General features: G+C 42.1%; 1 protein-coding gene across 1 annotated transcript in view; it reads left to right on the top strand.

Annotated features, from left to right (window-relative positions):
* The window catches only part of tenm1 (teneurin transmembrane protein 1), a 148,856-nt gene extending 123,540 nt beyond the window's left edge, over positions 1-25,316 (top strand). Inside the window, exons 23-38 of the mRNA XM_026357422.1 lie at positions 3,932-4,086; positions 6,706-6,789; positions 7,285-7,479; positions 10,122-10,209; positions 11,835-12,031; positions 12,757-13,070; positions 13,737-13,909; positions 15,406-15,650; positions 16,437-16,730; positions 17,876-18,120; positions 18,836-18,978; positions 20,724-20,935; positions 21,342-21,643; positions 21,774-22,480; positions 23,144-23,286; positions 24,530-25,316. Of these exons, the coding sequence (XP_026213207.1) occupies positions 3,932-4,086; positions 6,706-6,789; positions 7,285-7,479; positions 10,122-10,209; positions 11,835-12,031; positions 12,757-13,070; positions 13,737-13,909; positions 15,406-15,650; positions 16,437-16,730; positions 17,876-18,120; positions 18,836-18,978; positions 20,724-20,935; positions 21,342-21,643; positions 21,774-22,480; positions 23,144-23,286; positions 24,530-25,285 (4,253 nt within the window). The 3' untranslated portion in view covers positions 25,286-25,316. The remainder of the gene's footprint in view (positions 1-3,931; positions 4,087-6,705; positions 6,790-7,284; positions 7,480-10,121; positions 10,210-11,834; positions 12,032-12,756; positions 13,071-13,736; positions 13,910-15,405; positions 15,651-16,436; positions 16,731-17,875; positions 18,121-18,835; positions 18,979-20,723; positions 20,936-21,341; positions 21,644-21,773; positions 22,481-23,143; positions 23,287-24,529) is intronic.
* Positions 25,317-25,363: the final 47 nt, after the last annotated feature.

The raw sequence follows: 25,363 nt of genomic DNA, 5'->3' as shown, positions 1-25,363 counted from the left end.
GAGGTGTTTTTTTTCTGGCAGCCTTGCTGTCAACATTGAAAGCGCTGTCAAAGGGAAACTTCAACAACACTAGAAGTCTGACTTCCTGCACTCTTGAGGGCTCAAGTGTTAGCAGCCAGTATGCACTACACACACACACACACCACATCCTGATGTTACTGTATTCCAACTGTCAAATAAGATACATAATCAGAAGCTTATGTTATAATTAGTATTTCTCACTTCCTCTCATTCCTCACCTTACACCTTTCCTCACCTTTCGCTCACTCTCAGCCTGGAAAATCCCTGGTGGCTCCTGCTCTTCAAATAGCTGTAATCAACACTGATGCTCGCTAAGACCCCTCTCCAGAGCATTAATCAGATTGGATTGTGTTGCAGTGCCACAGGGGGCCGTTATAACTGATATTCTTTTGACAAGGACAGAGAACAAAGAGATTCTTTGATTGAGAGTGATTTGCCTGTAATGGCTAATTGAAGCGGTTCCTCATCAGATCCCTTTGTCTCACAACCACCTCTCTGCTTGTTCCCACCTTTTTTGGCATTGTCTGTCTCTTTCTCTTTGGCTGTGTTTTTCTCCTTAAATTTGAGCTGAATGGGAATAGCGTCACTGTATCACCCTCGCCTTAGCTCTTCTCCTCTCCCCTCCCTCTGTTTTTCCAAGGTCAGTGCAACTCAGTCTAATTCACTTTCCTTTGATGATAAAATCCAGTCCAACTTTAACCAAATGTCCGTCTCCCTCCAGAGGTGAAATTTATCTCAATTATTTCTCCACCAGTGTGTCTTCCAGCTTCTAAACACGAATATCAGAGTGCCAGGTCCACCCAGGAAGAGACGGTAAATCTTTTGATGTCTTGCTAGTATCCATCGGCTATAGGGCGAGGCTGTAAATTCCCTTAACTCAGCACCCAGCTTTGCCCACAACAACAGGAAATCCAGTCCATGACAAGGAAAATATGGACTAATCTTTGCCTTTTCAATAAACATGGCAAAACACTCTTAAAAAACACAAAGTGGCATACAGTAAATCCTTTCAACATTGCCAACCAATAATAACAATTGTTCTTCATTGTTTTTCCAGTGTCAGCTCAGTCCTGTATTTATTGTTGATGAGAGATTGGAAGCTATTTGAAAGGTACACTACAAGAAATACACAGCATGTGTTAGGGAGGATGTCAGAAAGACAAAGGCAACGAAAGAATAGGGGGAATTTAGGATGGAAGTAAATGGAAGCAAAGCAGCCAGGAAGAAAGGCTGATATACAGGGACAGAGAGGGAGAGAACAAAAATCAGTATTGAGACAGAGCCCCGGCTGCCTCGTCATGTCCTTGTTCAGGATTTATGAGCTCCAGGATCAGGGACAGGTTTAGGGTGGTAGGAGGAGGAATGGATGGGAAAGTGAAAGGAAAGTAGGAAATATCACACGACGGCGTCACAGCAGGGAGGCTGTGTCGAATATCTAACCTAAGTAGGCTGAGACTGCGCTGTGGATTGAGACCTCCTGAATAATGCCAGGTGACAGGCGGAGAAATCGCAAGGCCAAGAGGAAAGAGGAGAAGAGTAAAAAAATGGGCTGAACCGAGAAAAACAGAGCTCAGACATTATTGAAGAGTCAAAGGTCACTGATTTGATTAGCACTTGCGAGAAGCAGGGCAAGACTAAGGGGGCACAGCAGAAAAATAAAACTAAGGACAACAAGAAAATACACAAGGAGAGAAAAGACGAAGCAAAAAGAGATCAGAAGAAGATCAAGTTAGGGAGGATGGAGAGCGAGGGAAGCTAGACGAGAGGAAGAGTGTTGAAGTGGGGGGGAGGTGAGACTGTGTGGGTGGTGTAATCTGTCTGTGTCACAGGGATGATGAAAGGGCCAGGAGGGAGAGCTCTGCAGTTCACCTTCTGGCCTCTGGAGGAAATGCACTGACCCTGGCCCTCCCCCTGCCCACCCCCCACAACAGCCCCACCTCCACTGCACCTGCAGGATTTATGACTCACTGAGTCGGTCCAGGGTTGCTCGGTTTGAGGACACTCGCGAACGTAGTCGTGGTGGCAGTGCGAGGCGTTTGCGTGTGTATCTGTACTCGTTTGTGTACGTGCACATGTTGAATGAAGTCACGTGTGAAGGAAACTATTGTGTGTCACTGAGGAGTGAGACCCCAGTGGATTTCTATCGTGGGCTCATAGAGAGAGCACAGACACATCCCAACATAATCCAGTATGGCAGAGTTTGAAAGGAGAAAGACCCATTTCCCTTGACAAAATCAAGGCAAATGGGACAAGATGACTGAGCGAGGGAGAAGTTGGAGCTGCACTGCATACTGATGGTGCCGCTCCTTTGTCCATTTTTCCTATGATGTTCTGGCACTTCTACATGGTCAGATCGCTCTTTGAATCTTTTTCATCAGTTTGTTTTTTTCTGTGTTGTGGCTTTAGCTGGGACAGCAGCCAGGCTTGTTATATCTGGAATTGAAATTAAGTCAAACAACAGGAGTGTAATGTACAACAATATTGATAGTCACTTCATTTAGAATGGACAAATATCAAATATTCTGTCATTACAGCTTCACTTCTGTTTCCTTCTGTTTCATATCTGGGTTATTGCAGTGGGCATTTTCACTGTTGTCTGTCACTTTAGAGCTGCTTTAATCAATATTTTTAGGCGAATGTTGCCTCAAAAGTCTAATGAGAAAGTGGTCATGCACAGAGAGTTATCACCAAGTTGCAGTTCCTCTCAGCTCTATAAAATGTTCTTTTGCTTTCATTTAGCTTGCTGTTTTGGTTTAATGACCCACAGTTTTAATGTTTTAGTTCACTGTTCCTGCAAAATAAAAGTTGGATCTTCACCACTTTACACCTCTGATTAATGCAGCTTCACTAAGCAAATATCTAATTAATGAAAAGTTAAACCTATAATCATTTTTATATGTTTGCATGCTAATGCGTATAATTTAATGACTTCTTTTGTTGCATTGTTTGTTGAAACATTGAGATTTGTGATTGATTGTATCATAATTAGATATATAAGGATATTATTAAGGATATGCCTCCATTATGTCCATTGAAGCATATTTGATATATGTGCATAACCCTGGCTTGACTTAATGATAAACTATAAACAAAATTAAGTTCAAAATGACACAACCATAACCCGCATGCATTGAAGGTGGCAGGTAGGAATACTGAAGTATGGATTAGATGGATGCTAAGTGAAAGCAATCAAGGAGAACTGACAAAATGAGAGGTTAGGGTTGAGTCATGGAATATTATTGATGAGGAGTTGAGTCAAAGGGCTATTCTCTGTATGAAGATGAGACTGGGATGAAGGCTGATCCTCATCCATAACAAATGATTCATAGTCTGCTCTGACCTTTAATACCTGGACTTACCTCTCTCCCTGTCTCTGTTCTCGCTCTCGACTTTAGAGCAACGCTGCAAGGAGAGTTCAAGTATATGCTGTTTATAGCAAAACACACACGCAAAGCCTGTGCTCATGTGCACAGGTAAGCGAATTCGCACATGAAAACACATGGATGCACATTTGTTATGCACATTTGCACAAGCGTCAAATGTCAAGAGTTCACTGCGGCACCCTGCTCACATCTAATGTGACAAATAACTACTTCCTCCAGTTGCATTGTTCTAATCCCTTTAGTGGGCTCCAGAATGGAAATATAATTACATTTCTGTGGTGCAGTGCCTTTGATAAGACAGCCGCTTGCTGAGCTGAATGTCTAACTGAGTTGGATGCCTCTGTGAAGCCCACTCCTCTCTCCACTTTACTTCTCTCTCTTACTCAGTCCTCTCCTCCTCTTCTCTTCTCTCTCTCATCCACTCTTTCACATTTTCTCCCCTTTCCTTTTTGTTCTCTCACCCCCACTCGCACTCTCTGTCATCTCCAAGAGCTCATCCTGCGTCTCTCTCTTTCTCGCCCACCCAGGTATTGCAGTGGATAAGAGAGGTGTTGTCTACTTTGTTGATGGCACCACCATTCAGAAGATTAATGAGAGGGGTATGCTCTCCACTGTGATTGGCTCAAATGGACTGATGTCGACGCAGCCGCTAAGCTGTGATGCACGCATGGACATCAGCCAGGTAAGCTAATAGTGCCGTAGAGTTTAAATGCCTACAGCTGTTAAATCCCTTTTAATGTTGGTTAAATAATCTGCAGAAATAACAAATACATGTAAGACTCCTGCATGTGTTTTGTGTTGACTAATTAGAGTGATTAATTAAAAGGGCGACAGCTCACAAATGTTTTTTTGTTGTTTTTGTTGCTGCTGTTTGCTTACACTCATTGATTTTTCTTGTCATTCCATAAATTGCTCAGCCTCCAATATAGACACTCTCTGACCTTTTTCAAGATGTATGCACGGTGGTTTCTGAAAATATTCAAACCCTTCAAATTACAGCGTGGTCAGGTGCATTCTGTTCACCACCCCTGTAGCAAACTAAATTGACTGGACATAGTTCAGAAAGGCACACTACTGTGTTTGCAGTATTAGTTCCCACAGGACAAAATCAAGCGATGGAGTCCAAGAAACTGCAGTAACAGTAAGGCCAGTTCCTTTTTTTTTGTTTTAGACTAAAAACATTTAGGTTTGGCATCAAAAGATGAATATGAGACTAAAGACATTTCAGCTTTTTTTTCAAGGTGTTTACACCTGGATCCAATAAATAACTTAGAAGATAGCACATTTAGTTTGAACCTACCCATTTTTCATGTGAGCAAAAGTATACAGCAAAAATAAAGGACTTACTTTGCCAATACTTTTGAAGGGGAATGTATCTGCCTCTGCATGTGGTAAATCATAGATCAGGACAAGGGCATGAAGCCATCTGTAAATCTGCCCTCGATAACTGTGAAATGGAAGACGCTTGGATCACTAGGGGTAACTGAGCAAGTAGGGCCTTGATGACCAACCCAACAGTCAATCTAACAGAGTTTCCAACAGCAGTCTTCTGCAGTGATGGGAAAACCTGCTGGAAGGACAGTCATCTCAGCTGCACTCCATCAGTCAGGCCTTCATGGTAGAGTGGTTAGAAGGAAGCCACTTTAAGTAAAAGGAATATGACAGCCTGCTTGGAATCTGCCAAATGTCCATTTAAGGGACTGACAGCATGAGGAGAAAGATTCTTTGGTCTGATGAGACACAAATTGAACTCTTTGGGCAAAGCTCCAATCACTATGTGACTGCTGACCACCAAGCACTGATCCTCACCTGACTAAATCTTGTGGAGACTTGCTGTAATTGGTGCTAAAGTGGCCTCTATAAAGTATTGAGTCTGTCAACGTTTGTAAAACTTTTGTAAAATTCAGTTTTAATTTAACCAATTTAAATATAAATAAACAACACAGTAAAGTGTGCAAAAGGGAGGTGGTCTGAATACTTTCTGAGGCAACTGTATGAATTCCTGTGTGTCTTTGTGAGAGAGAGAGTGCATGCAGAAAGACCAAAGACTACCACTGCACAGATTTGATCAGCCAGTCTTCAGATCACTCTGCTGACTTATATCAGGCCTATTAGAGCAGAGGATGAATTATAGATGAACTGTTGGCTCTATAGAGGGATCTCTTCCCACACATAGGGATCCAAGTGCCTGTGCATGTGCTTGTATGTGTGTGTGAATATGCGTGTTCAGCCCAGGTGAATTCTCAGAGGTGCTCTTATATGTCTTTGAAGCGGCTCATGTTACTTCACAGTAATCTTTGCTAGTCATCAGCCTCTGCAGCACATCTGATTGTATCCAGTCACATTCATCCTGCATCTGTGTTCTTACGAGTTGCTGTGACCTCAAAGTGGCGTCAGCATTTATGGAGACTACTGCTCTGATCAATATCACTGCAGGAAGCTATACAAAATGACTAGCTGGATGTGACTCATGCTGTATGGTGTACCTAAGTTTTCTTTTGAGGTACCTGTACTCAAACATACTGTTTCTATTTTGTGCTACCTCATGCTTCTATTTCATTACATTTACATGAATATTGTATTCATGATGGGGTGGGGGGTGTCTGCAAAACTGATCCCGGCATCACTGCAGAGTTTAATATCACAAGCAGGAAAGACTTGATGCATGTCCTCTTTCGGTAAGAACAGGGTGAGTCCTGCTTGATGAATCTCTCTACATCTTAAAATGGGATTTCAGAGTGAACCCTCTTCTCTCTCATTTGACAGAGCCTATAATTGGACATGTCAGTGGCAATTTAACATGATCCATTTATTTACCAATCCATCCTCAGAGTCATCAATCACCTCACTGATCCCTGAGATATGCATCGTCTTGTCTCCACAGCAGACGCAGCTCACAGTTTGAGTGTTTGTGTGTTCATGAGCGGCGCAGTTATGTGGGTGGCCGTGCGCTAGTGTAGGTTTGTCTGTCTTGGTGACACGGTGTGCTATTTGAGCAGGCGGCGATCATAGTTATTGGCTGACATTTGGAACTGTGCCGAGGCAAGCCGGTGTGAGTCTTGAATAAACACGGGGAAGGCTCCCTGCTCGCCGCTGACCTTTGCATGAGCAGGGAGGGTCAGGAGGCCTAATGCTAGGTTATTAAAGAGATATTATTTGTATCACCTGTAAGTGACTCTTGTGGGTGATTGCCACCAAGGCTTTCTTGTTCTTTTGTTGTCATTTCTGATAGAAAGACAGAAACAGTATATGCTGTATGATGTACTATGTGTTTTTTGTACCTGTGTGTGTTGTGGCACAGGTGCGTCTGGAGTGGCCAACAGACCTGGCAATCAACCCACTGGACAACTCCCTCTATATCTTGGACAACAACATTGTTCTACAGGTAGAGAAACAGCCAAGTAATACTGACATTTTGCAGTGAATGAATGTTAAGAGTATTCTTTTCTATTGAAGCATATGATTTTTGGAGAGATACTGGCACTATACGTAGCAGACAGAGAAACAGTAATGAAATATTTCTTACAAATTGCAGTGCTGCCACTTTAGGTGCATTTAGAGTGAGTGTGGCTGCTAACATAAAAGAAAGGAAAAGAGCACCTTGTTAAAAAAAATTACACACTATGTCACTCAAGTATTTCTTATTAACCAGAGACCTGTTCTCCAAAATTAATGAATTACCTCTTTGAGTGTTTATCTTGACAAAAATGAGTTTCATTAGATGAGGCAGGCTTAGACTTCTTGATGTTTGATATCTTGGATCAGCAAAGCCTTATTGCCTGTGGCTCATTCTATCAACCAAACATCATTACACAAACTATAACTGTTTACATTCTGCCTCTCTTTTACATAGTTGATACATGAGGGTATATTTCTTTAGGTGTCAGAAAGTCTTCAGGTTCGTATTGTGGCAGGACGTCCAATCCACTGCCAGGTTCCTGGTATTGACCACCATCTGGTGAGCCGGGCAGCGGTGCACGCCACCCTGGAGGCTGCTAAGGCCATCGCCCTGTCCCACCTGGGCACTCTGTTCATCGCAGAGACTGATGAGAGGCGCATCAACCGAATACAACAGGTCACCCTCCACGCATACTTTTGTTGCTTTCAGGTTATTTTTAGCTTGAGATGCTCTGATTGGGCTTTATTAGCGTAGCTACCAATGATGCCATTAAAATGAACTGATCTGATATTGTACCAGCCTCACATTATCAAACCTTTGTCTGTTTAGATTTATTTATCAGCACAGTAAATAAATGACCAATTTTAATTTACTACACGTTATTGTATTCCACTACACCTTTGCAGTGTCTGCAGCTGCGTCCTTCTTACTAAATTTAGGACAGATGTCCACACCCCTGCCTGCTTGTGAATGATCACAGAGCTTGGGAACCTTGCAAGAACATTATCTCAAGCCAAATAGATAAAACAGGAAATAACACTTCAAATGCTTCTGACACCTCTGTACAGTGGTTAGGTTGTTAGCTGAGGTCAGTGGTGCTGCACAACAAGACGGTGTTCAGAATCAAGTTCTTACACAAGGACAGTCAAAACTCATTAAAAACTCCAAAAATGTATTGTCCTTTGTTTTGGTTTGGGGTCTTTTTGGTGGTTGTGTGGGGGGGGTATTGCTTTTTGTCCATTAGTTCCATTAACTAGCAGCATGCTATCACAGGGCCACAGTATTTGGGCAACAGCTCCACAAAGATTCTCCCTGTTGAACTCAATCGATAGTCCCTTTATGGTCAGCAGCACCACACTGAGTCCATGTGGAAGCAGACTGGAACATTAAAAGCCTTGAATGCTTTTTTGATGGAGATTGGACAGGCCATAGAAATACCCCTTTTGTTTTTTACAGTATTTGTTACTTTATGTTTGATATTTGTAGGTCTGTATTTGCCAAGCATCTCGGACTCAATACAATCTTAGGAACAAGTTCCTCTTTTCTGAGTGAATGAAACAGAACCTTGAAATTCAAATTAGCAGTGGTCTCATGTCTCATGCACAGGTACAGACTGCTGGGTTATTTTAAAGTGTTAGAAAGCAACGTCCACTTAAATGCCGACATCATATTTATCTAAGAAGTCTGTTTTTTCATTATGATAAAAACCTATTAAAAATGTCTTGGCCACTACTAGGTATTGAGGCGATGTTTTAGGGCTGCTATTGATTTGCTCTGACGGTCCAGGCACGTCTGTCTGTTATGCACACCCAGAACATTTGGCCATAACATCAAGGCCTAGGCATGCATAACTAATATGTGGTGAATATTATTTTTAATCTTGTATAGAGGCAGGGATGTTATTGAATATGCATAGCAACAGAGCATTGAGGCACATTAAAATCAAAATCATTACAACTTAAATTAGCTGTGTTGTGGCCGTATTTGTTTGTTTTCAATTAAGAGCAAATTGCAAGAATTTGTTTCCAGTGAAAGGAGCATATTTGTGAAGACAGAGCGTACAGTATACTGCAGACAAGTCACATGACTCTCAAATCCAGTTGCTTGGCATTACCCAAGATTCTTTATTCTCTGTTTTCATCACTCCTTGCGTTCATGGACATGTTTTGTTAATGACTGTCTTCCTGATTAGACTCAGAATTTTCCGGGCAGCTCTGCATGTCTTATAAATGTTGAAGAACGTACACTGAGTCGTTTCCTGTCTTAACAAAGTTGATGAAACAGTTTCACTTCTAGGGAGTAAAAGACTAAAATTAGGACCAAATGTGTGTCCACCTGAGATTTTTGGGCCAGTTAAGAGTAATTTCCTGTATTGAGATGCTTGATAAATATGGAGAGTAAAACTTTAAAGGAATAGTTTCGAATTTTGGAAATTCGCCTTTTCGATTCCAGTGAGCTACTGAAAAGGTCAATATTGCTTTCATGTCTGTACATAAAATATGAAGCTACAGCCAGCAGAGAGTCGTAACAGGAGGAAACAGCTGACCTGGTTCTGTTCAAAGGGAGCAAGACCCTCAGTAATTAACATAAATATTGTTTCTACTCTATGGATTTTACAAAACAAATAATATGTAAGGTGTTTAATATTGAGCTTTAGAAATAGCACACATTTCAGCTATTTTAACTTTAAATAAAAGTATTAAACATAGTAACTTTAAAAATAAAGGCAGTCAAAATATAAAATCTAGTATTAAAAAACAAATCCAGAAAAACATACCCTAGATATCAACTTTCCCTAGGATAACAACGATGATTTAAAAAAAAATGTAATCAAAACTATTATCTTCTTCTTCTTCACATGAGAGGCATCATTCTTGCAAGTCTAATCAAAATCAAACTATTATTGGAGCGGTTTATTCATTCATTTATAACACTCCCCATCAGGACAATCACTGTAATTTGTTTGGAGATCGGGATTTAAGTTTGCAAAGACGCATCAATCCTTCAACAAAGCCTAGACTAAGCAGGACTGTTCTCACCCACTGAACATACATACTCCTTTGTTTTTCCTTTAAATGAAAAGGATCATCTAAGATAACAGCTGAGATAGTTGAAGTAGCAGTAGACAAACACAGAAATAACTTTCCTCATATTTCATTTTAATATCGGTAATCTGCATTCTCAGCTCAGGTTTTTATGAAATGTCATTATTATCATATTTGTTGGGGAACAACAGAGAACAAAGATTGCTGCAGAGTGTTATCTTCTCTCTCACCGATGATCTCCTACTGTATATAACTTTTTTAAACACTCCACAGGTGTCAACAAATGGGGAGATATCGGTTATCTCTGGAGCCCCCACGGACTGTGACTGTAAGATAGACCCCAACTGTGACTGCTTCTCTGGTGGGTCATCAGACACACACAATAACACACAGACACACACACACACTTGTTATGTGGCTGCAGGATTAAGTAATGTGAGGGGATTAAATTATGTCTAATAGGATTACAGTACTAACAACATGTAACTGCACTTAAAAATCATATCTGATTATGTTGTACCCGGTCTGGTTGGAAAGTCAACTTAAAGAGAAAACTAAAACAGGAGCCTTTTCTAATAGATTTGACATGATTTACAGGTATTGGAATAGTCAGGGTGTCTTATATTGAGCGATTAAATCTTTCTGCCTGGGCATCCCTGCTGGCCAGTCATTTTATTAGCAGAGCTCGAGAAGAACTTTCACTCTCTCATTTACCTCTCCACTTTCAATCTGTCCACATGATTTAAGTCAGATGAAATTTGAATGTCCTTGCGGGACCCTCTGGACTGTTGTTTTAAAAAATAACACAAATTATGATATTGATGTTTGTGTAAAAAAATGACACTAAACAGGAAAGAAGTGACTGCCTCTAATGGCGCCAGGGAAAAGTAAGTGCGTGCGATTTGCATTTATGAATGTATGTGTTGGACATGCAGGTGCACGTGTATGTGTGCATGCAGGGATGTATTTGTATTCATAGCTCCTTCGCAAAAAAAACCTCCAGCTAAATTTGAGTTGGAACCAGCTTGAGAAAAACCTTTCAAATCCATTCAAATTACAGCTGGCGAAAGAAGAAACTCTCGTCTAGCCGCTGAAGGTTTTAACTGCTTGGTGTATCATGGAAGGGCACCTGAAATGTAATAAAGGGAAGAGGGAAAGGGCCAAACAAATAAGCAGATGTTTTTTTGATGGTTAAGCCATGCTTTCTTTGTAAGTGTCAGAGGATGTGATTTTATCATTTAATTCTGCTCATAAAAATCTGTCTCTTTTTCTATTCAAAATGGAGGGAAGTGTCTCTCCCATGCCACAAGCCAATGGGCTGTAACCATCCCTATTTCTTGGGTTGTACTTTGCATATTTTCAATCATGTCTTGCTGTTAACAGATGATTACTCTCTTCAGAGGCTTTCCGTTTCCATCCCTTCACCATAAACACTCACACTGTGTCTTTGAACATGCACTCATTTGTGAGGACACACTCGCAAATACAAACAGACACGAATACACACATGCACGCACAGAAACACACTCAAACATACGCACACACACATAATGCACATGCTGTCAAGAGATAAACTGCCACCCTGCTGACTGCACAGTCCCATCAGAGGCCCCTGGCCTACTGCTGACAGCATCTAAAGGGCTTCACCCGGCTATTATCCTGCTGGGCTACCAAAGACATCTGAATGCATTCAGTCATCCACTACCACTGTCTGATAAGGCTGAGGTCACTATGAAGGTGGTCATATCCACTCCACTGGGACACTACGGCATCCCAACAAGTCCGAGTCCTGAGCTAAACTGATAAATACTTACCATGTGATCTTCACATTTTGCAAATCATCTGTGTATCAGCTGTGATTTCTCTCCTTCTCTAGAGAATGGCATATATTTGTAAGTCAATGAGTTTCCACTTGCTATTTTATTTTATTTAATTTTTGATTGAGAGTTTATCACTGGAAAAAGAATGTCGTCTGTCTTTTATCAGGAGATGGAGGCTATGCCCGTGATGCTCGTCTCAAAGCCCCCTCCTCTCTGGCCGTGGCCCCCAATGGCACCTTGTACATTGCTGATTTGGGCAACATCCGGATCAGAGCAGTCAGCCCCAACCAGCCTCAACCCAGCCCAGCTGGACTGGTGGAGATCAGCTCCCCACTGGATCAGGAGCTCTATCTCTTCAGCCAGGTACACAGTGCCTAAGCTCTGTCTATAAAAGATGTTTATTTGCATATAAAATACCCAGATACTTGGCTTTATTTGTTCTGACTGAAAAAAGGACTAAGACACACCATAACTGTCCCAGTGTACATCAATTTCTCAGAATTTAGTGTAGCTTTTTGCTTTTTCTGCATTCAAGTAGTTATATTGTGTTTACTATGATTTGCACATTATTACATTTATGTTATGTCGAGGTTAGCTGTTACTAAATACTCATACAGAATCCACATGGTTTCATGTTTAATCTATTAAGAAGCTAACTAACCATCATTTACAATTATGTTTAGACACTTTTATCCAAAGCAACTTAGAAGGTGCAGGGAAACTTACAAGGTACAAGGCAATAGCAGGATAAGCGTAAGGAGGTCTTGCGTAAGGACCCCTAATGACGGTAGGCCGCAGCCAGGATTTGAACCCCAGCCTCCTGCATGGTTGTGATGTTACCACTACACTATCCAGCCGCTTACTAACTGTCCTCACTAACATTAAGTTGAGACTGTTTTTCACTTCACTCTCATTCTAAACTGAAATAATACTCATCCATGTATGCAAATAACTAATACAAAGTAACACGGTCAAGTTTAAATTTTAGCCTATTTACTCAGACTTTACACTTAGACTTGGTAATGTATTTATAAACAGCTGCTGCCACCCAGTCCTCGTCATTTTGGCCTCTCGTCTCCTTTTAACAGAATGGCTCCCACATGTACACCAAACACCTGATCACCGGCCACTTCCTGTACAATTTCTCTTACGGCACCGATGGTCAGCTGTCTGCGGTGACGTGTCGCAATGGCCATGGACTCCAGGTAAGGAGAGATGCTCATGGAGTGCCGCTCTGGCTAGCGTTACCTGGTGGACAGGTGTACTGGCTGTCTCTTAGCAACAGCGGAACACTAAGGAAAGTGTCAGCCCAAGGCCATGACATCGCCCACATCACTTACCATGGAAACACTGGTCTCCTAGCAACCAAAAGTGATGAGAACAGTTGGACCACTGTTTATGAGTAAGTTTGTATTTTCTTTCCTCTCTACACATCACTTTCTTTATTGTGTTCTCCTTATTCTTCATTTTCTGTGCTTTTAATTTTTGGAATTTGCTTTCTCTATATTTCCTTCTGTATTTTATTTTATTTTATTTTGCCCATGCTTTGTTGTTCAACTGTTTGTTAGTGTGAACATGGGATTGAATGTATGTGCCTGTGTATGATTATGAGGCAGAGCTTAGGTTAGTTGTGTGAAATCTGAGTGCCATCTGGTGGTAGCTAATGCATCACCACCATTATAGAACACTGGGCATTTGTGTTTTCTTTATAGCCTTTGCTTAAGTGACTGATTAGCTGAAGAACGTGCCTGCAACACTTTGATCACACACATGTTTAGTATCAAACATACTGTATAGTACACAAAGAAAAACACATCTGTCTGAATTATTCCCGACTGCAAACCAATCTCTGTCTCAAATTCCACAGCTGGATAATTACACATATAAATCATAGTTGACACTCTCTCTGTGCCAATGTTTGTGTATGAGAGTGGAAAACACAGTGATAGACTCAGAGTGAGAAGGCCTATGTAGTGTATGTTTGCGTGAATGGCTGTGTTCATTTGTCAAAGAACGATGGTTATCTGCACGTGCTTGTACATGATCATCTTTGCATATATTCTCACAGGTATAACAGTGAGGGGCGTGTGACCAACATCACCCTCCCAACGGGTGAAGTGAGCGGTTTCCAAGGTAACCTGGAGCGCTGGTCTCGTGTAGAAGTTGAAGCATCCAACCGTGAGAACTTCGTCACTAGTACCAACCTGTCTGCCAGTGACACCATTTACACCTTCAGACAAGGTAGAGCCTCACCATCATGCATCTGCCCCCAGCTACTTTACCACAGACATGCCACAAGGTCGCTTATGACTCATCTTGGTGGGGACTAAACCATGGATGACACACAAATGCATAAAGAGTGAAGCCTGTAATGTTATCGTGATATTTACACATTAATGAGTGGCAAACTGAAATAATGTGTCTGTTATTCAGTCAGATCAGATTCCCTGACTTAGATTTTTCTTATTCTTGTTCATGAGCTTCTCTGGATGTATTGTATGTGCAAGAGACTCGCAGCTTTGATGAAGGATTTATCTTTTTTTATAAAATATTCACACATGAATCTGATATGACCTCTTTACATAAGCTGACTAATGGGCAGTAAAAAAAGCACTATTTATTTTTTTATTTACAAAAATAAAAAGAGAGAGGGAGAGACAGATCCGACTGACTTGTGAAATGTCTTAACGACCATGGGAAAAAAATGGAAAAGAGGGCAGAGATGAGAAGAGGAGAAAATGAGAGTGGAGTGGAGAAGCCGCTCATGGGAGCAGTTTCTTCTCATGTCATCCCTCTAATTGCTTTCTAGCAGTTGTCACCATGACAGGACTGCAGGGAGAGAAAAGCTGCTCCAACACACACAAACACTTGCACGTACGCGAGCATGTGCGCGGTGCTACAGTGTGACAGAGCTGACAGGAAAGAGTTGAAATGACCCCCTATTTTAAAGTGTCCTCTTTACTTCCACTGCCGACAAATTCACAATGTCTTTTCCTGCCTCTGAGGCAACAATAACCACATGTACAGAAAAAAAAAAAGTTTTTTATAGAGGTGGAGGGAATAGAAGTTAGTATCCAGTTTATTAGCTGCGTTAAGTTTTATGATTAAAATAAGAGTTTTTAAGATTATTGTTGCTGTTTTTAAATGAATTGTGTTTTAGAAATTTTAAAGATGTGAGATAAAGCGACACTGGCATGTGTCAGTTCTGTATGAAATCTTACTCAGAACAATAGCTATAAAAATGAGAGAACAGCTTCTGCGAAACCTTTGCAATGTGTGAAAATCTGTCTTGGACAAACAAACCTAACTTACCCCCACCCTTTTTTTTTCTTTCTTTCTTTTTTTCTCTCTGTCTCTCTCACTCTGTCTGTCCATCTCTCTCTTTCTCTTCTCCCCTGCTCCTTTTGAATTGATTGCATTTTTCTAATGCACAGTACAGCTTTACAGTTGCAAAGAAAATGTTTAATAACACTCAAAACAGTCACTTAAGCAATTAATTCAAACAGACATATACATAAAACCAGACATGTATTCACTGCGTTCATGTAGTCTGCTACTTTGTCTCATTGATCTTTCTCAAGGTTGTTTTTTCAGACAGTGACTAATGTTTTTTCACACTTTTTTTTAATCTGTTGGTGTCTAGTTGCATCCTTCTGTGCGTGTGTGGTTTTTAGTATCTTCACATATGCAACTGTGTAGATGTTTGACCCACCCATAATTATATGCTCGACCCCCAGAACATGCTCAGAGTTCATACAGAGTCAGCGCTGATGGGTCGTTCCATGTGTCACTGGCAAGTGGGATGGAGCTGTCACTCAGTACAGAGCCCCTCCTCCCAGGGGGCATCGGGGGAGGAGTCAGTCCCACCGCCAGCCGCTGTAACATCAGTCTGCCTGGAGATCACACCCCGAGCCTGATAGAGTGGAGGCAGAGGAAGGAACAGAGCAAGACCAACTACAGCACTTATGAACGCAGGTTCAGGGTAAAACACTAATTCTTCATTTAACACAGTACAGAAAATCCAGTCCTCCAAACTGAGAACCAAACAAAGATAAAAGCAACGCAACAAACAGTGGAGCTGGGAAAAACGCAAGCAGTGGAAGAAAAGTGTGTGAATAGGTCAAATTACATCATCTCAACCACAGTCTGCTTGGTTAAGCCAACATTGTGCAATTTGACCTTTAAACACTCCCATCAAACGTAAAAAAGAAATGTCACTTCTAAGTGCAATGCACCCACAGCTAATCAGCGGATCTTACATTTGTTTTGAGCTACACCATGGAGCAGTTTGAACTGTGCCTCAGTCTGTTATTTCACAACATGTTGGATGATTTGAGTGATTGATGACGTCATCAGGAGCGAGTAAATGACTTGGAACCCGTTAGCAGTACTTTCCCCGAATCACACGCCAACTGCAACACCTCTTCTTTTTCCCCCATCACAGAAAGTACACCACGCAAACAGAATATTTCATAAGAGGAGGACGTTTTATCTGGTGTGTACTAATTAATTAGCAATCCCCAGGACTGAGCACCTCACTTGTTCACCAGGCAGTTCATTGTTATTGTGCAGCCCTGGTTTGCTCTAAATGTCACAATTAATTTATCTAAACTAATGAAATCTCTGCTTGTCTCAGACAAGCTACTTCATTTATATTTGCATGTCCGGGGCCTTATTTAGCATTTATGATGATTTTAAAGCAGTGAAACTAGAAGGTTTTATTTTGTGTTTTTCCCCTTAGCTGACATTTTACTGTTTTTCTTTTCAGGCACACAACAGGAACCTGTTGTCTATAGACTTTGATCAGAACACCAGAGTAGGGAAGATCTATGATGACCACAGGAAGTTCACCCTCCATATCCAGTATGACGCCCTGGGCCGACCTGTTGTGTGGTCTCCCAGTAGCAAATACACTGAAGTAAACATCAGCTATTCTGGCGGAGGACTGTTGTCAGCCATCCACCGCGGAGAGTGGTCTGAACGTCTCGAGTATGAGAACGACAGGGTGGTGTCAAGGGCCTGGGTCAACGGCAAGATCTGGAGCTACACATACGCAGACAGAGTAAGACCGTACCTATAGAAAAGACATTCAGAGATGTGATAGACAGGTAAAATGCTGAGATTAGTTTGACAGTTGATGGTTTATTACTGTCTTTGTTTGCTTCAAAATCTAACACTTCTGCTCTTCCTTTTCTCGCTCTGTCAAGGTTATCACAGAAAGCAAAACTAACACTTAAGGTACTCACTGTTGAAGGAAATGAAAACAACACATTGAAAGCACATGAAAATAATTCACAGTACTGTACTACCAATGTGTGTTCCTCTTTTTCAGGCATGGTTCTCATTCAGTTTGGTAAACTATGATAATAAGCTTGCAGACTGAAGTTTGCATCTTTACTTCAGTTATTGTACAAACTTTTTAAATAAAACCAGACAACATGCTCATTCTGATGGATTATATAAGTCAAGTGAGTTTCAAGGCTCTGCAAGTTGATTTGAAGTGTTGAAAGGAAAAGAAATCAGCCATTACTACAAAGTGCGTTTTACCATAAACACTCAATGCTTTGAAAAATAGGTACAGATAATGTATAGTATATGTGATTTTCAGTAAATGGCATAAAAGCTTCAAACACAAGGAAGTTCTTTTAAGCTGTGACACAGCTGAAAAGTATCAGAAATTATCATTTCCTTCTTCAAATTGAGCGAAATATTTAATGAAATTCTGTTTAGTTTGGAATATATTTAGTGTCAGGTTTTAGTCTGTTACAATTTTAGAGTTTAAAGGAGCTTGTATTACAGGACCATGTCAAAATGAATATTCCATGTATTCTTAATGTATAATATTATACCTTTAAGTTATAGAGATTTTTCCAAAACATTGTTTTACTTTAGTTCAGACTGTGGACACAGATATTTAAGTTGTATGAAAAACAAAACTCAAAATTTCAGCAGTAAACAAAATTGTTGCTATCATCTGTTTCTGTTTCTACGTTTAAGAATTAAATTGCTTTCAATGAATAACTGAGCTATGAGTTGTCCTCAAACTAAAAAACAAGGTCCCTTCAGAAGAGCAGACGTTTCACTGATAAAAGGTTTTCACAGAATGACATTGAAATTTAAAAAAAACTAAAAACAAAGAAACAAACTCCTCAAACCACACAGCGACAGTATTATAACGCTGCTGTGCATCTGTCTGTGTTCTTTCAGTCTATTATGCTGCTCCTGCATAGCCAGCGGCGCTACGTCTTCGAGTACGACCAAACAGACCGTCTGGTTGCCGTGACGATGCCCAGCATGGTGAAACACACCCTGCAGTCGATGTTGTCGATTGGTTACTACAGGAACATATACACGCCTCCTGACAGCCAGGCCTCCTTCATGCAGGACTACACCCTCGATGGGCGGCTGTTAAGGACTCAGTACTTGGGAACAGGACGTAGCATCATCTACAGGTATGAAGCAGAATGCAGAAACGTTTCTGGCTTTCGGTTTCATCCGTCTGTTTAGGGAGAGCAATGCAGCGTGGGAAGAAGTGTCTCTGGCTACATCACCGATTTGATTCAGATTGAAACTTGGAGATATTATGCATCTTGGCACTGTAGTGAGGCATATAAAGACATAACACTGATTTGCTTGATGAAGGTGTTATAATTAAAAGCTAATCTCAGAAATTTAAAAGCTCCATTAAATCACATCTAGCTGACACAAAACATGCTTCACACATCCAGCTGTCCTTACTAATTACGTTGATTGGACTAATGGGAAAGTCTGATTAAAGGTCACATTTTTATCATCAGACTATGTCAGACACCACTGATCTGATTTGGATGAAAGTTGAAGGACTGATTTGGGCAGTGTTCTGGCATTTAACATTTTTAATACTCATTGGCTTGATGGGGAGACTATAATAAACTGCCCCATTTTCAAGATTTGAAAGGCCATAACAGCCACAGCAGCTGGTCTGATTTTGATGAAATTTTGAGGGATGATGACACTTGTTCCTTAATGGCCTAGGGGATCTTTGTATTATTCATGAGACAAAACATGTTTACTTATGTTGAAGCTTAAATGTATATTCTAACTGAAATACAGTTTTGATAGAACTTATCAATGTATTTATTATTTATATATATTGTTTATTATTTAATTCAATTCAATTCTTCGAAGGTATACACCAGCAGCACGGCTCTCTGAGGTGGTTTATGACTCCACCCTTGTGACCTTCACTTATGACGAGGCCTCTGGCACCGTGAAGACCATTCATCTCACCCATAACGGCTTCATAAGTTCCATACGATACAGACAGACAGGTACGTATACACAAGCACTCAGGGCACAGGCAGTAAAGGGAGTCATACCCAGAAGTTTAAAATATTTACAATGTGCAATGAGTCATCTAGATAATTTAAGAGGATCTATCTGAGCATAAATATGATGCTTTGGGGGCAACTCAAAGCGCATGTACTGTAACAAGACTGTGCATTTTGCAGCCAGATTTCTGGTAGTATCAAACTCTGTAGTCTGGTTTTGAGTCAGCCTTAGTGCTATTTCATCTGAGACTGACACAGGACCAGTTAGAAGTGTGAATCAGGCTAAGCAGCCTTGAGTGGAAGAGTCTGTGGTCTACCGCAGCTGTAAATACGAGACCACCCCCCGAGCTCAGAGCAGTCTATTTCTTCCCCACCTTCGCAACCAGGCTGTCTGATCAAAGTAAACAATTGTATGTATATATAAAGCTAATATGTGGTGAGCTAGGTGTTGGTATACTACATCTGTGTTACATACACTCACTCTTGTCTGTGTTAATAGTTGTGCTCATGCATTTCTGCATAGGACAGAAAATCACAAAATCTTAACCTGCGGGCATCAATTAAAACCTTGATAACACAATAACTGTTCCACTTATGATGTGCAAAATTAGTTAGAATTAGAAAGCCATTGCACTTTATATTACCTTGTACTGGCCAGACTATTAAGCGCCCCTGTAGCTGTGGCAGCAGATACATTAGTTCATTCTTAATGCACTTCACCAGTTCCCTCAAGTTACAGAGTATTTCCAGGGTTGTTTAAAGCGCTCTCATCTCTGCTGCTGGTTCACTTTACATGGTTTTGTGATTGGTTCACCATAAGCAGGTGTCACTAATCGGTGAGGCACAGCTGTATGTAGTGTGTGTGTGCGTGTCGCTTTGCCCTCACTGTGAATAGACTCTCACCTTCCTTTAACTGATCTCATTTCAGCAGAACAAACGGAGCTTTGGAGAGTGGAGAGATAGTGGTAATTGTCCCTTGAGAGGAGACAAGGAAAAGTGAGGGACCAAAACGAAGGAGAGACAGGTATATAGAGAGGTATGCAAGGAGGGAAAAGGGACAGAAAAAGGAGAGGGAAAGATGACAGCTTGGGGAAATGACAGCTCGAGAAGCGAGACCAACAGACTGCAAGTTCCCTAGGGCTGTAGAAAAGCCGCTACCTCACTCTCAGTGATTCTGCCATTTCCCCACTAACGCAGGTTTAGAATCAACATTCCACTAGAAATAAAAATAGAAGATGTAATGCTGATCCAGCTCTCTACAGTCTCCAGAGCTAGACACTTAGTCATTTTAACTGCAATCAGAGTCATCTCAAATAGCACCGTAATGGTGTTTCATTAGCAGGCCTTTTTCGAAATGGAGGGTGAGCTGTGGTAGCTAGCAGCAGAGGTGATGAATGGTGTTGTTAAAGTTGATGTTCTGACATTAAGGAGCACATTGGCCCATCATGGCTATTGTCTTTAGATTTCATTATCTCTCCATATTAAAGGTCACCACTGGAAATGCCATAGAGGTGTGGGGATAGTTAAGATTGAGTGGATTGCACTGCATGTGTCTCTGTTAATGATGTCGAATTAGTCATTGATTTGAATTAATTAAGCAGGCTTGCATGGGAGGAGCAATGGCCACAACTGTGCAGTGGCCCATCACGCTGCATGTGCAGTGTGCAAATTAGTGATGTACGTGCCAATGAGTGTTTCTGAAACTTGAATTGGTCACAAAAAACCACACTGTTTTTTCCACACAGGTCCTTTGACTAGCCGTCAGATCTTTCGCTTCAGCGAGGAAGGTTTGGTCAACGCAAGATTTGACTACAGCTACAACAACTTCAGAGTGACGAGCATGCAGGCGGTCATCAATGAGACGCCTCTGCCTATAGATCTGTATCGTTATGTTGACGTGTCAGGACGGGTCGAGCAGTTTGGAAAGTTTAGTGTTATCTTTTATGACCTCAACCAGGTAATGTGGATGTTTGTGATTCTGACTTCAGTTGGTGGTTTTGCTGTTGTTTTTGACCTCCCCCAACACTTATGTTTACAGAAAGCTATTTTTACTTCTGTGGTCAGATAAAACCAATTGACAGTACTTGCCCAACGTCAAACAGCAGGCAAACAAAGTTATCAACTATCTGCTAAACATACTAAACATACTGATACATTCCACTCTTTGTTTTCTACTAAAAGCAGGGCATTTTTTGATTAAATGGTATTTTGCATTGATAAATTAATTGCATTTAGTAATAAATGAATAGTGCTTTAAAACATACAGAAATAATGGTCCATGAAGCACTTGACACACAGACATATTTTTGTGCGTGTGTGTTCAGGTGGCCACATGGCTAACTCCACTTTCTGTGATGGTCTAGGTGATCACGACCCATCTGATGAAACACACCAAGGTATTTAACTCCTACGGGCAGGTGGTGGAGGTCCAGTATGAGATCCTTAAATCCATCGCCTACTGGATGACCATCCAGTATGACTCAGCAGGGCGCACAACCACCTGTGATATCAGGGTTGGAGTGGACAGCAATGTGACCCGCTACACTTATGAGTATGATGCAGACAGCCAGCTGCAGAGTGCCTCCGTCAATGAGCGGCCTCAATGGCGTTACAGCTACGACCTCAACGGCAATATTAATCTGCTCAGCCACGGGACCAGTGCCAGGTAAATTGGTGCAGTTACTGTGCCCGAACATATAACATATGTTCATCTGTTTATCACCAAGCCAACAACTGTGGATGCCATGAAATATCATGCAGAAATTCAATGCCCCTACTGTTTGGTTGAATTTCAGGCTGACTCCTCTGCGTTACGACCAGAGAGACCGCATCACGCACCTCGGTGAGTTACAGTACACTGTGGATGACGATGGCTTCCTCCGCCAGCGAGCAAACGACCTGTTTGACTACAACTCCAACGGCCTGCTAACCCGCGTCTTCAATCGAGTGACCGAGCACACTGTCTGGTACCGCTACGATGGGCTGGGTCGCCGTGTCGCCACCAAGACCAGCCAGGGCGAACAGCTGCAGTTCTTTTACGCTGACCTGTCACACCCCACCAGAGTCAGCCACTTGTACAATCATAGCAGCAACCTGATCACATCACTATACTACGACCTCCAGGGCCATCTCATCGCCATGGAGCTAAGCAGCGGCGAGGAGTACTATGTCGCCTGCGACAGCGTGGGCAGTCCAAGGGCAGTTTTCTCTAGCAAGGGGCGACTGGTCAAAGAGATTCTGTACACCCCCTATGGAGAGGTTTATCAGGACACCAACCCTGACTTCCAGCTTGTCATTGGCTTCCATGGAGGCTTGTACGATCCTCTCACACGGCTGGTCCATCTGGGCAGGCGGGATTACGACACTCTAGCCGGCCGATGGACTTTACCAAACCACGAACTGTGGAGTGAGCTGAGCAAGGAGCCAAAGCCATTTAACTTGTACGCCTTCAAGAACAACTGTCCAGTGGGGAGAGTGGAGGAGGTGACTCAGTTTACTACAGGTGAGCCTTACACATCCAACTCAACACTGAATTACTGAGTGACTGAACAGCACGAACTGCCCCACTACAGCTCTCACATGGATATGGCAGATATCTCACTCAGCAACACCTACTCCCACACACACACACACACACACCTACACGGGAAACATCTGCCATAAAGATGTGAGTGAGTAGGGCACATAGCTAACCACAGGTGAGCTGTGTGACAGAGTAGAGAAGATGTGACAGACGGAATGTACTGGCAGCAGAAAGGACAGCCATGCCTCTGATCATTTTGTTTTTTTAACACAGGCTGTTATGTTTTGTTCCCTGTGTCTGTCAAGAACATACTGTTTCCCCGAGAGACAAAATAGAAACTCGTGCGAGAGAAAGAGATGGAATAGGAGAGTAGGAGGATGAATATAGGATGTGGTGGGGGCATATGTCCTTCTGGTTAATGAAACATTCATTTGGCCTGTCACATTTTTCTGTTTGTGAGGGAAGCAACAGCCGCCACATCTCTGCCACATATTATGCTCATACATATTGTGTGATTTCCTGTACAAGGTGTTGTTTTCCTGGCCTTATGACTTTTTGTTTGCTTCACAGTATACACATTATATTCTAACTCTCTCCCCCTGTTCAATTTTTCCCTTTCTGTACGTGCATGTGTGTGTCTAGACATTGGTAGCTGGCTACAGCTATTTGGTTTCCAGCTACACAATGTTGTCCCGGGCTTCCCGAAGCCTGAAGTGGGCAGAATGGAACAAACATATGAACTGATGAAGACCCAGACCAAAACACAAGACTGGGATTCCAGCAAGGTAAGCCTTTCACCTCTACAAACCCCAGTCAACTGTACTTATTCATATTTTTAGTTATTCTGTTGAACAGTGGTTAAATATATGCAATGCTGTTTTTGGATGTCACTAGTCATTTATGTAATTTAAAGGGCTAGTTGGTTGAGCAGTTGTCCATGTAACAGGTGAGTGGTTTGACTCTTGGTTCCTCTTGACCACATGTTGACATGTCATTGAACAAGGGAAACCATGGTGCTTTAAATGTAGCTGCCTGTCCACAAGATTTTCCCTATAGAGATTAATTATCAGTTATTATTATTCAGTTACAGTAGCTGGCTAAATTATAGTAGTAACTTTTGAGGGTAAATAATATGCAGTATGACAAAATGTGGGCAGCACTCGCACTTCAAAGCTAGAAGGTCATCATTTTGAACTTGTCAGTCAATGAGTGGAGTTGACACATTCACCACATGCCTGTGCGGATTTCCTTTAAATGCTCCCACGATCCAAAGTCATGCTGTTTACTGTAGGTGACTCTACGTGGTCTGTACGACAGGTCACGTGTCTAGAGTGGCGTGCTGAAATGAGTCGTTTTAAGATTCTTTTAAGGATTTTATTTATACATTTTAAACTATTTAGTCTGCCGCAGTTACTTATATACTTATTTAATCAATGTTGAACACTGTGTCTCCATGACAGAGTATAGGGTGATAAAAAACACCCTGAATTATATTTCCATCTACCTAAACTCTAGAGAATACCCCCAGTCCTCGTGCATGTTGCTACTACAGACATTTTGACAAGTCATACCAAGACAGGTGTAAGTAATAACGCTAGTAATGGCTGTATTCTACTTCAGTTTGTCACTTTTAGGGCCATGCTATAGGCCTTTTCACAGGCGACATTTTGACTTGTCAAAAGTAAGAAAAGCACAGGTTTCACTAATAAAATGAACAATGGCTCAATTCTGTCCCCGTAAGCCGTTTGACACTGAGCCAGCATGAACATCAGAACTATATCAGCTAAATAGAATTCAGCCAACATCCATTTAATCATTTGCTTTTCCTGCTGTGACTTGACAAAATGTACTCTGAGGTAAAAGGCTAGTTTGCGTGTGTCCAGTACGACAATATTTCCTGTTTCAGAAAGTTCAAATGTCCAATGTAAAGTACCTTAATAATCTATCATAAGATGCTCAGTTTATTATTTAGCCAAATCAAACCAGTGTTACTCATTGCTAACTAATGTCTTTTTTTATTTTTGTCAGTTAATTCTGGGGATCCAGTGTGAGCTGCGGAGACAGTTAAGGAGCTTCATCTCTCTGGACAGGTTACCCCTGGTCTCAGAGCCTGTTGGTTCAACTTGTCACAGGCCAACACGGCCTCCTCCCTTCAGCTCCAAACCATCTCTTCTCGGCCCCAACATCCGATTTGCTGTGTCCCACGGCCGAGTCGGTGCAGAAGTCATTGGAGTGGCTAGTGAGGACAGCCGCCGCGTGGCAGCCATATTGAATGGCGCCATTCACCTCAGTGGGCTCAGCTTCACTGTGCACGGCTGTGACACTCACCACTTCCTCCAGTCCCGGCCAATCGAGGAAGACCTTGCCTTAGGGTTAGGAGTCGGGGGGCGTGTCCTGGAGAGCGGCGTGAACGTGAGCGTGTCTCAGATGAGCGCCACGGTGAACGGCAGGACTCGGCGTTTCGCCGATATCACTCTCCAGCAGGGGGCGCTGTGCCTGTGTGTGCGATACGGCGGAAATGAGGAGGAGGAGAGGGCACGGGTGAGGGAGGAGGCGAGGAAGAGAGCGGTGGAGGGGGCGTGGGAGAAGGAGAGGAAGAGGGTGGATTTAGGGGATGCAGGGAGCAGGGCGTGGACCGAGGCGGAGAAGCAGCAGCTGCTGTCCGGAGGACGCGTTCAGGGTTACGACGGCTACTACTCCCTGCCTATAGAGCAGCAGCCGGAGCTGTCCGACTGCCCTTCCAACATCCACTTTATGACACTGAGCGAGGTGGGGGGCAGGTAACAGAGACACACGAGCAGCCCCCCACCCCACCAAAGACTGCCTGTTTCTACTCTACTCTGATTTGTTCTACTGTTTCTA

The sequence above is a fragment of the Anabas testudineus genome, chromosome 10 (genome assembly GCF_900324465.2).
Source record: "Anabas testudineus chromosome 10, fAnaTes1.2, whole genome shotgun sequence".
Lineage (NCBI taxonomy): Eukaryota > Metazoa > Chordata > Actinopteri > Anabantiformes > Anabantidae > Anabas > Anabas testudineus.
This window is presented reverse-complemented; position numbering and strand designations above follow the sequence as displayed.